At 42.5% G+C, this 11,985-nt stretch overlaps 1 protein-coding gene across 2 annotated transcripts in view; it reads right to left on the bottom strand.

Moving 5' to 3' along the window:
- Window positions 1–630: 630 nt before the first annotated feature.
- CNTN5 (contactin 5) overlaps window positions 631–11,985 on the bottom strand; it is a 619,322-nt gene continuing 607,967 nt past the window's right edge. For both annotated transcript variants that reach the window (XM_033146163.1, XM_033146162.1), the window contains exons 22-25: window positions 6,177–6,363; window positions 5,659–5,771; window positions 2,648–2,816; window positions 631–1,055 (exon numbers count right to left, since the gene is read on the bottom strand). In XM_033146163.1, coding sequence (XP_033002054.1) covers window positions 952–1,055; window positions 2,648–2,816; window positions 5,659–5,771; window positions 6,177–6,363 — 573 coding nt within the window. In that variant the 3' untranslated portion in view covers window positions 631–951. The remainder of the gene's footprint in view (window positions 1,056–2,647; window positions 2,817–5,658; window positions 5,772–6,176; window positions 6,364–11,985) is intronic.

Below are 11,985 nucleotides of genomic sequence, written 5' to 3'. Positions count from 1 at the left end.
TCTTTGCATTCATTCGCTTTTGTTTGTTTTGTTTTTACTTCCAGTTAGCAATGACTGGAGGCTATGATTAAATGCCTGGCGATGGTTTCATTGCCATTTGCATTCTCTATCAGCTATATTCTCGCTGTTGGAAAATAAGCATTTTCCCTCTCTGTTGTTAAGGTGGACAATAGCTGGCGCAAAAATAATACGGCTGCGTTTCATTCTTTGCTGAGCTGCTTAAAAAATTACCTTGCAGTGAAAAAGAGTGACTCGCATGCCCTGAGAATAGAAACAGAGCAGGAAAACAATAAAAAAATTACCATAGTTTGCTAACTTGATGTTGCCTCGTTCATTTTTTTTTAAAGGTGACATTTTCTACAATGATTTAGAAAAGGGACCACATAATGTGACTCTTGCCCTTGTGCCTTTCCAATAGTTGAGGGGGGGGGAGCAATAAAACCAGCCTTATGAAAAGAAGGAGGGGGAATTTTGACTCCAAATATTTATCAAACTTTTTTTCTTTAAAAAAAAACAACAAACCATAACAACTCAAACAAAATAGATGTACTGTACTAGACGCCACCATTTAAACTACTAATGATACAAGACTGGTGTCAGCTAATATAGAAACGCATTAGAAAAGGAAAGTAACATTGGACAGGTTTTTTTTTTCATTTGCTTACAAAAGTTCATTTCGTACAATCTGCATATTTTCTCTGTTGGGCAATAAATATCCCCTCCCCCCTAGAGGACATTTACAAGAAACTGAAGAGAAGAAACCTGATGAATTGTTTTAGCATTATTTGTCACCCACAACACTCTTCCTGGTGCACCATATGTGTTTCTCGTGTCTTTCACCATTGGACTCTTTGTCTTCTGCTTCCTCCATGGATACAGAACTCCATCCAGTGATGTTATCAGGCTAAAGCAATCAGAACGATGAATGAGGAAAAGGTCCACAGTCTGTCTTCACCACGAGGTTGACGGGACCATTAGTACCAAAAGGAACGTTACAGTCGATGACGAAGTAGAGAAAGCACGTAGACTTGACTGAGAACTTGTGACTTTTCCACCTAGGACAATCAAAACAAGAGACAGAAACACAGAATTTTAGAACTGTAGAGTTGGAAGCGACCCAAAGGGTCGTCTAATCTAACCCCCTGAAATGCAGGAATCATAGCTAATGAATACCAGATAGAATGGTGATCCACGATGAGGTAGTAACTCCCTATCGGATTTTGGCATTTTGCAGTCCCTAACCCAATGATCTGCTGTGATTTTAACACGCCAATACCTTGAAAAATTCAGCACAAGGAATTCTTTGATCCAACCCAGAATATTCATTTTTTTAAATTATTATTTTGTCAGTGTGGGCTTACTGGGACAACATTGAAGATTCATTTTAATTACAACAGGTCTGATTGTCCCCCCCCCCCCCCAAGTAGGATGGCTCTGCTAAGCCAAGACGTAAAATAAATTAATAAAATGCAATTAACTTTGCATTCGGCAAGAAATTCTGAGAGTAAATAACCTTCCCTTTGTTTATTTGAAATGCATGTCCTTTGCATACTTATTAATCAAGTAACAATAGTTATTGTTAATCAATGCAACAGTAAACAATGCTCTATGTCATCCTCGGTTTTAAAATTAGCACTGTCGGTCCTTTATTGGCTGAGGCTGTGTAAACAAACTAGGAAGGTAATGTTCTTTCTTTATGAAGTACTCTCTCTTACTCATGTTTTGTTGACAAGAGGACTCTGGTGGGACTCTTACACCCAACTGAGATTTATATCAGAACTTTGGACCTTTCGTTGGTGTTTCAGCAGAGAAATATGTGAGCACAAGTTTAGACCAGATATTTTCCAAGGGAAAAGCTGATGTGGTGCTGTTGTCAAAAAACAACAACAACTCTGGATTGCATTATTGGTGGGTTTTCCACTTCCAGCCACTGTTGTGGGGGAAAGTGTGTGTGTGTGTGTGTGTGTGTGTGTGTGTGTGTGTGTTCAGAAACAACCCTAAATTAACACTTGTCCACCTTTGCTTTTGCTTCCATCCACCATGTGGCTCACAGAAGAGTGCCAAGCAGGGAATGAGACCCCCAGGGATCAAAAACTTCTGCACCCCTGGTGCAAAGGACCATAGCCTGTGTGGGAACTTTCATGTTTCTGCAATAGCCGTTGCACCTAAAACTCTGTAGAAAAAGCTTTCACCTCATTTAACCCACAGTCTTTTCAGTGGAGGGAATTCACCTGATCAGTGGAGAATCATCAAATAAATAAGCAATGAGATATCAAACATGGCATATGCACGTGTGGTTTGACCCCAAGATGTTTCCAAGTCAGCCAGGAGGCAACATAGTTGGTGTTGTCCTCAACTGACTTGACTTTTATTTAGGCTGCAACATCAGAATTTAAACATTCTTTCAGAATAACAATCTGACCAAGACCCCCCCCAGGACTTTGCTCAATATGCTGGAAGCAAAACTTGAGATATAGATCACATGTAAGAATCCATGCCACTTTAACAAACAACAGTGAAACCATGCTATCTCATATATCGGTCATTGATAAGGCAGCATGTGTAATTTAGATGGATAAGCTTGCCACATCTGGTCTGTGGTACAACAATGGTGACAACAGAATAACTGTGCGTTTCACTTCCTTACCTGAAAAAGATGGTACCCTGATTTGGGAGCTCGGCATCCCATCCCCTCCTTCACTGACTGCCCGGACCTCTATGATATACACCCCGACATCAGGGAGAAGCACCACTGCAGATGTTTTCTGTGTTTCAATGACTTGACTGTTGCTGTCACCTTCTTGCCTAAACAAGACCTGCGGACAATATGAACAGCTGTAGAATATCTAGCATCCAATGAAGAACATGGCAATGAAAGCAAGGGTTAAAGTAACTGAGAATTGGGCTTACAGAATAAGTAAGAAGGACAATGTGTATGAAATTATGCATGGTATAAAAAGAGTGGATAGAGACAAGTCCCCCCTCCTCATAATCTGATGCCATTCAATGAAACTGAATGTTGGAATCAGGCTGATAATTGCAGGTCCCCCACGTCTGGGATTTCCATCAGTGCTAACTGTAATTTATACTAACCAGAGTTAGAAAAGAGGGTTTATGGTGATTGATAAAATAGTGGCAGAGCACTCACCAAGGATGTAAGGAGGAGATGGGCAGGAAACGAAAAGGAGGGAGGTTGCAAGTAAGCAAAATGTTCTTGAACTTTGAACCACGTGCAAGTTCTTGCCCTGCTACCCTTTGTCCAATTAATGTAAGATATGAGTCTTCTGGACAGTGAGTGCATACGTTGTCTTGAGTGCTGTTGCAAGTATCTAAGTATTAAATGGGAGGGAGGGAGGCCGGATTTAGGTTTGATGAAGCCCTAAGCTACTGAAGGTAATGGGGCCCTTGATATCTCCAGCTGTCCTTTGTCAACAACAAATTGTCACTGTTTTTTTGTGTTGAATATATGCTATATGGTAATTTATGGACCTAATAGGTATCTAAAGCCATTTGCACATAACAAAATGTGTATTTTATCAAAATAATTGTTGAACTGAAATACAATTAAGAAGTTTACTAATAGTGAAATACAATTAAGAAGTATATTAATAGTGAAATAACTATTAATACATACTGTTGCTGTATGTAGGTTTTATTTTATTTGTTTTTTATCTTATATTTTGGAAATGTTCATCCAGGTTTTTCCCCTTTAATTTTTTTGGGGGCCCCCAAGAGAGTGGGTCCCTAAGCTATAGCTTGTTTAGTTTATACGTAAATCCGGCACTGGGAGGGAGGGAGGGAGGGAGGGAGAGATCATTTGGCTAAAGTGTATATGTACATTTGTATATGCATTTGAGACTGCAACTGGGTGTACATGCAAAAGTGTATGCGTGTGTGAGCAACAGTGTATTTGCATTTTTTGTGGGGACTGTGTGATCCAATAATTATTTTCAAACCACTTATGTGGGTAAAGAGCTCCTCATTCTCCAAAGCACCAAAACTGGAAGAGTGAAGCCAGATGCTACTACGAGTACAGATTGCTGATATCCCCAACACAATCATAACAAATCTCAGTATTTGCACTTCTGCTCCATAAAGAAAATATTAATTTTAATGGCATTTACAACACCTCATGTTTCTGCCTTTCCTTAAATCCTACTGCAAACACTGTCAAATTGAAGCGTTAGTGTGGATTTCACTGCAGTCTGTTCCTATTAATAGTCAAATAGGGTGGCCTTAACGGCATCAGGCAGCATATATTATTCAGTTCATAATCCACAGTTGACAATCACCATATCCAAAATATACTAAGGTATAAAGGTATTTAATTTGATTTTTAAGTGATGGGTGGGTTGTCCTTAAAAAACATAGTGCTTTTGTTTGAACTCCATGGAAATAGATGGCGACTGGAGGGTGGAAGGAAAGGAAGTAGGGTTGAGCCATCCATCCTTACAGGCTCTCTGGTTCAACTGTTTCCTTTTTCATGTCAAGGTGCAGTTCTGAGAGAACCACCTTCCATTGATGCCCATGTGGAAGCAGGCCTCTGTGTGCATACGCGTTGAGGAACCACATGCTCAGGCATGTTCTATGCAAGCGATTCCCCACCCCCACTCGCAGTCTAGTTGCTGGGATTCCACACCTATATCCACCACGGCGCTGTCAGGCACGGAAGGTCCAGATGAAGGAATTAACTCTCTATTGTCAAAAGTGCACTTACAAGTTAGGAAAAGGCAGGTCCATCAGTCCTACGTCTCTCAGCTACTTCTAGGTGCACACCTGATGAGGAAGTTGCCGTGACAAAAAAATCACCCTAACCTTAACCCTAACCCTAACCTCAGCTTATGTATCTTCCCTAACCGAGCTGCACACAAGCAGCCTAAGACTCTACTTGCATGTAACCTACTTCTGCTCCTCCCGCTTCAATCCTCTTCTGGTCCTGGGAGACAGTGGCCCAGGAGAGGTGGGAGAAGGAGGAGAAGGTGTGGACAGTGGAAGCCCTTAACTCTCCACCAGCCCGACCTTTCTCCTCCTCCTCCTCCTGCACCTGTTTTTCACTCTCCATTCCTGCAGCTTCTCCTGCCTCTGCCTCTCCCCTCCAGGCTGTTACATTCCTCTCTTCTTCCAAGTCAGTCTCTAACCCCCCTTCTCCTGGCACCCACTCACCAGTATCCAGCCACCACTCCTCAGTGCCCAGTCAGTCTCTGACAATACCTTAGCTTCGTTAGCTCAGAAAAAATGAGCTGATCGGCTACCCTTCCCTTGGATGATTATGTCATGGCAGGTGCAAACAAGCCAATAAACCTTCCATAAACCATGGTTTCTCATTTTGTCCCAACCAGGAAACTATGGTTAATGGCTCCGGAAATTTCAAATAGCACTGATCAGCTATTTTTGAGAGGAGGAGCTAGAATTAACCCTCCACATTTTGCCCTACCCAACGAACAGCTGAACAGTGCAATTGCTAATTGTTCAACAATGCTAAGCACATACAGGCTTGGCTAATGGAAACCGACACATGGATCGGGGCCTGCGAATTTGGTACTTTGTCTTCTCAGTGCTGAAGAGCCTTGCAATGCACAGTGTGAGAAAAGGAAAAAAGAGAGGAATGAAAGAACATAGCACTCCAGAGAACGAGATGGTAGATACGTCGAAACTGACCTTGTATCCCATGACATCTGATTCATTTGCTAAAGGTTTAACAGGTTCCCATCCCAAGGAAACGTGGGAGCCATCTTGTATCCACATAATGTTGCTTGGTGCTTGGCTAGGAGCTGAGAGGGAAGATAAAAACAAAGAATGATTTGAAATACATGTTGGAAGATTGGGCGAAAGCACCCAAAGAGCCAGACCAGGTTCAGTGACATAGACTCTTGTTCTAGAAGTGTCATTTCAATACCTACCACAAAGCCTGGATCATTTCATCTCCCCTTCCTATTCCATGCCCAAAACAGTTAGCCTTATTTTCCCTGAAAGATAACTTCCTGAGAATCTCAAATGCTCTCAGTCCTCCTTGGAATACAGATCCTTTGGAGTGAGCTCCTGAAGCTAAACAACACAGCAGCCCTATTTTGTTATTCAGCATCTACTCCCACAAAGAAAGGAAGAGCAAGAGAAAGGAATGGAAGCCTTATTAGGGCTGTACATTATGAGGAGAAGAAGAGGAGTTGGGAACCTACGAGATTTCTTGGTGGTGGCACGGACGGCACTGCTGGGTGGTCCATACCCCGCTGAGTTGTACGCCTTCACTCTCAGATGGTATAATGTGTTGCCTTCAAGCCCTGTCAGAATGATGGACGACTCATTTCCTTCTGTCCTGGTCTTTTCAGCCGCTTCCTCTTGTTCCATATCTTTCCAGTAACCAACCTGCCAATGGAGAATTGTGTCAGCGATTGACCACGACACTCATGGGGTTCTTTCCCTAATTATGTACATTCATAATGTCCATAGCACTATTGAGTGTGCAGCCCTTTTTGAGAAAATGTCAAGGGGGGTGGAGTAACTCCACTAAGAGGAAATGTTGCAATGCTTGGATTTTCTTTTTTCCAGTTTAGAAAAAAGTATGTGGGGGGGATAAGACAGAGGTGTATTAAATTACGGTTGATGTAGAGAAAGTGAATAGACATTTTTAAATCTCTCCTTCATATTACTTGAATCGGGGGGTCTTCCAATGAAGCCAATGTGGAGAGATTCTTCAGGACAGGCGTAGAGAAGTACTTCTTCCCATTGTACAGAGTTAAATAATGGAATTCATTCCCACAAAAATATGATAATGGTGGATCAGGCCACTGGACCATCTACTCCAGCATCCTGTTCTCACAGCAGCCAACCAGATGATTACGGTAAGCCCCAAAGCGGGACCTGAGCAAAGCAACACTTCCCCGTTCTGCTGTTTCCAGCAACTGGCTTTCAGAAGCATTGCTGCCTCCAACAGCGGAGGTGGAACATAACCATGGGTAGCTTTATCCTCCACGAATTCATCTATAAGAACATTGAGGTTCAGTGCACCACAGCACGGGATGTTGTTGTGATGAGGAGCTAGATTGAGTGAGCAAGAAAGTCAAAAGTACTTCAGAGGATTCAAGGACAGCCCACCTCTGGTGGGTTCCCCAAGAAATTTACTCTTCAGACCTGGCAAGCTTTGAACTGAATCGTGTGAGGAAATGGCACAAGCAATATTTCCTTCTTTGGCGGGGACACAGTGCGCAGCGAGAAAGCTCTGAGCCTGGGCAATGAATTGGAGATGACAGAACACCTGAGGAAACCTTGTAGTGGGTTAATCATACTGGAGCAGCATCGCTGGGGGACAGAGAGGCGGGCTGTGGGCTTGGTTTGAGTTACTCAGATAGGAACTCGTTTCTGTCAAATGTAATTCAGGAAGAACCCTCTCTGTGGATCGCCTCCCTTCCTTTGCACACAGAAGCCCAAATCGTTTTTGATGTTTACAAGTCTGTGGCAGTCACTGCTTGCCTTTGCTGAGTTCCCCCCCCCCCCACACTCTCTGGGGGGGCTATGCTGGCAGCACATGAATACCAACTAGTTCCTTTGTAATCCGTTCAATGTAGGCACCAACTTCTTGCAAGATGTCAGGCTTTGCAGTGAGCAAAATTGCTTATGTCAAGGTTAACCCCTGCACACCGCTGACTTTTGCTCAGCAAAACATCTACCAAGATGATGGCGGTGGTTATTTATTTCCGAAGCGCCTAAAAGCTTCTAGGCACTGTACACATATTAAAGGAGACAGTAGCATACAAAATATGGAAAGGAAAGGAAAAGCAACATTCCAAGCAGCTCGCAAAATATTGAAGAACATATAATATTGGAAATTGGCATACACACCCAAACACATATGCATACACACACACACACACACCAGTCAGGAGACAGAATATAACCAGCAGGATAAAATACAGCAGACAAAAACTAACCTTATTTTCCAAAGGCCCACTAAACCTACAGTGTTTTACATGGCGCCTGAAAGACTAGGAATGGGGCTCTCATGGGAAGGAGTTCTAAAGCCTGGGTGCCATGACCAAAAAGGCCCTGTCCCATGTAACTATCCCTTCACCTCCACAGTTTCGTTTTTTAAAAAAATATTTTATTAAAAGAATTTCAGCTATAGAAAATAAATAAATGAAAAACAAAAGAGAAAGATAGTGCAAAGATACAATAAGAAAAAAAGAATATAATGCACTAAATATAACATTTACATAATTATTATATAGATATATAAATAGTATTATTTCCTAATACAGGGGTAGGCAACCTAAGGCCCGTGGGCCGGATGCGGCCCAATCGCCTTCTCAATTCAGGCCCACGGATGGTCCGGGAATCAGTGTGTTTTTACATGAGTAGAATGTGTCCTTTTATTTAAAATGCATCTCTGGGTTATTTGTGGGGCCTGCCTGGTGTTTTTTACATGAGTAGAATGTGTCCTTTTATTTAAAATGCATCTCTGGGTTATTTGTGGGGCCTGCCTGGTGTTTTTGAAGAGGGAGAGTTTTAATTCTCTAGTTTATAAGTTTATAAGTCTGTTTGTAACCAAGCTTTCTTGGTTAGCTTTCTCTCTCTCTGTATAAGTTGAAAAAAAAAGTTTTTAGCTAAGAGCTTGTCTGCTAATGCATTCTTTACTGACATACTGTTAATCCAGAAGTGGGCAGCTAAGGGAGGGGGCTTCCTCCCCTTCTCCTCCCCTTATCTCTTTCTCCTGGTACTGCATGGCAGTGGAGGATTCTTTTTGGCTAGAGCTTTCAACTTTCGCTGAACTGAAAGTCAGGTTTTTTTTAGTGGCTCAGAGCCGCGCATTTGGTTTTCTCTGAAGGACAGTCTCTGAACAGAGAGAGAGAGAGAGCTTTTAATTTTGAACTGGATTTCTGGGCTGAAAATCTTCCTTTTCTGGAAAAGAAAGAGACCCTCCTCCCTGAATACAGGTAGATTCTTCTTCTGAAAGACAGTATTTTAATTTGCTACCAAGGAGAGACTCCTTCTTTGGAGGTCTTTAAGCAGAGACTTGACAGCCATTTGTCAGGCATGCTTTGATGATGTTTCCTGCTTGGCAGGGGGTTGGACTGGATGGCCCTTGTGGTCTCTTCCAACCCTATGATTCTATTCTGTGATTATATATTGAAAGCCTCCTGGAAAGCCTGGTGTAAGTTCCCCTTTTACCTTGTTCCCTATGCAATTAAGTCCTTTTAATTGACTTTCCTTTTCCTATGTAAGTCTCTCTTAAGTCCCCTTTTTTTACCTTCCTTCTTTCTCCCTTTTAAGTCCTTTTAAACTGAGATTCTTTCTCTCTCTCTAACGTTTTTAAAGTTCTTTTATTTGACATGTAGCTTCTACTGATGTGTAGCATTCCTAGCCTCTCTATAAATGGTATTTAGACTTTACCTGAGTTTGTAAAACTTTGGCCCCTGTTATTTGATACTATTTGCCTGGCCTTTTTTAGGTTATTGGTATAATATTTTGCTTTTTCTGTAAGCTCTCTTTGTGCAACTTATTCTGTTAGTGCATACCTTTCTTCGCTGGCATATCATTAATCAATGAAAAGCGCCCCTTCCCTGGAGCGCCCCTTCCCTGGATGGCACAGGAATTCCTGGCCGAGGGATGTGAGAGTTGCCAGATAGCCAGAGACAGGATAATTCTTTGATGGATGGTCCTGCCGGTTGGAGGGAAAGGCGGGAGGTACCAGGGGCAGCCAGGGGCTGCTTAACCCTCACTTTGAGATAAGAGTGTGAGACATGAACTTTCACCCAATAATGAACTCAAGGCTGAAACCCTTTAAGTAAAAGCTTTTCTGCAAACTGTTTAGATGAAAACTTTTCTGATAGATATGAACCTTGATTAGTAGTGCATTCCTTACTGGCATATTAAGCCAGGAAAGGAATAGATCAAGAGGGGCCCACTCAAGGAGACAGGTAGGCACCAGGAACGAACTCAACGCTAAGTGACCTTTTGGCCTAAAGATAAGATTGTAAGAACAGGAATTTTCAAGGATGATACTAAGGCTGTGACGTGCACAGATTCCTGGGGAGGGGGAAAGAGGGGTTTGAAGATTATATAAACTGTATGCAACTGATGCTCGGTGCAGTTCACTGTGAATTATCAGGCGGGTGCCTTCCTGCCATTCTAAATGACAGGAATAAAAAAAACTCTTTCTCTATTTCAAATCCTCAGTGTCTTTTTTGACTCCTTCCTCCCTCACCCCCCCCCGGGTGCAACAAAGAACCCAAGGTTAGAGGAAAGGCCTGCAATAAGGCTACATTTTTACATGAGTAGAATGTGTGCTTTTATTTAAAATGCATCTCTGGGTTATTTGTGGGGCCTGGCTGGTGTTTTTACATGAGTAGAATGTGTGCTTTTATTTAAAATGCATCTCTGGGTTATTTGTGGGGCATAGGAAATCGTTCATTTTTATTTTCAAAATATAGTCCGGCCCCCCACAAAGTTTGAGGGACGGTGTGCTGGCCCATGGCTGTAAAAGGTTGCTCACCCCTGTCCTAATACATATATGGTTATTGATAACCTACTATATTCTGTATAAACTTGTTCCAAATGTCAATATAATTGTCCAAACAAATCCCGTGTATATAAGTTGTCCGTTTACATGTTGCGAGTATTGTCATCTCATCAACCCATTGCTTAAGGGGATCATATCTTTATTCTCCCCTAACCTCCAAAGTTGAGCATTTATTTTTAAGGGTGGAAATGAAGATCAAGGGACCTTTTCAATGGGATCACACTGAAGCATGGTGATGCAGCCAAATAATTTTCTGAAATCCAATGAAAGACACTTATTTCCCTTAGTAGTCCATGTTGTTAGGAACACACCATACATTTAAAGCATTCTTATACCACTTTAGCAGGACGCGGGTGGCGCTGTGGTCTAAACCACAGAGCCTAGGCTTGCCGATCAGAAGGTCGGCGGTTCGACTCCCCGCGACGGGGTGAGCTCCCATTGCTCGGTCCCTGCTCCTGCCAACCTAGCAGTTCAAAAGCACGTCCAAGTGCAAGTAGATAAATAGGTACCACTCCAGTGGGAAGGTAAACGGCATTTCCATGCGCTGCTCTGGTTCGCCAGAAGTGGCTTAGTCATGCTGGCCACATGACCCTCCCTCGGCCAGTTAAGCGAGATGAGTGCCACAACCCCAGAGTTGTCTGTGACTGGACCTAATGGTTACAGGTCCCTTTACCTTTACCTTTCAGGTAGACTGTGGGTTTGTAGTTGTCCAGTGGGTTTACTCAGAAGTAGACTGCACTGTGGTCAATGGGGCTTACTCCCTAGCAAGTGTGTTGTTAGCATTGCAGCCTTAATTCCTTTTCCATGCAGTTAGTCGAAGTGGTGTCCAAGATATTAATTTTTTGCAAGTCGCTTTAAGTAAGTATTGTATCTCTCTTCTGGTATATCACTGTTATACTACTTTAGCAGTCATGGGTTTCGCTATGTGCTTTGTTAGAAATTGCAGCTCTGTTGGGTGTGTGTGTTTCTTCTAACAATCTCTCCGCACCCTTAACAAACTACAGTTCCCAGGAGTCTTTGGGGGAAGTCATGGCATCACAGTACTTTAAGTATGCTGCGGGTAATTAGTTGGTGTTGTGAATTAGGTTTAAAGGGAATTGTACCTATTGTTGTTGTTTTTAATCCCTATTTATTATTGTTGTATCTGACTACTTTTACCTCGTACAGGCACCATTGTCCCACTTTGGGGGAGATGGATGTATTTATGACAGCGCCAGTCCATCAGCTTTTTCCTTTCATGATGCTGGCCTGTAAGAAGAAGACTGTGCATTGATTCCAATTTCATCCAGGGGGCAATTTGGCTCTGAAGAAGCTACTCATAATTATCTAGACAACATTTCCTCAGAGAACGAGGCTTACAGCCCAATTATGCAATGACGCAGCAGCTCACAGATTCAAGCAGTCGCTTCCAGTGCCAGGGCATAGAGGCAATCTGCAGCTGCTAGCAATTTTTCAGGGTGAGCAGAGCAAAG

The sequence above is a fragment of the Lacerta agilis genome, chromosome 4, assembly GCF_009819535.1.
Source record: "Lacerta agilis isolate rLacAgi1 chromosome 4, rLacAgi1.pri, whole genome shotgun sequence".
Classification (NCBI taxonomy): Eukaryota; Metazoa; Chordata; class Lepidosauria; order Squamata; family Lacertidae; genus Lacerta; species Lacerta agilis.
The sequence above is the reverse complement of the archived record's forward strand: the minus strand, read 5'-3'. Positions and strand labels throughout refer to the sequence as shown.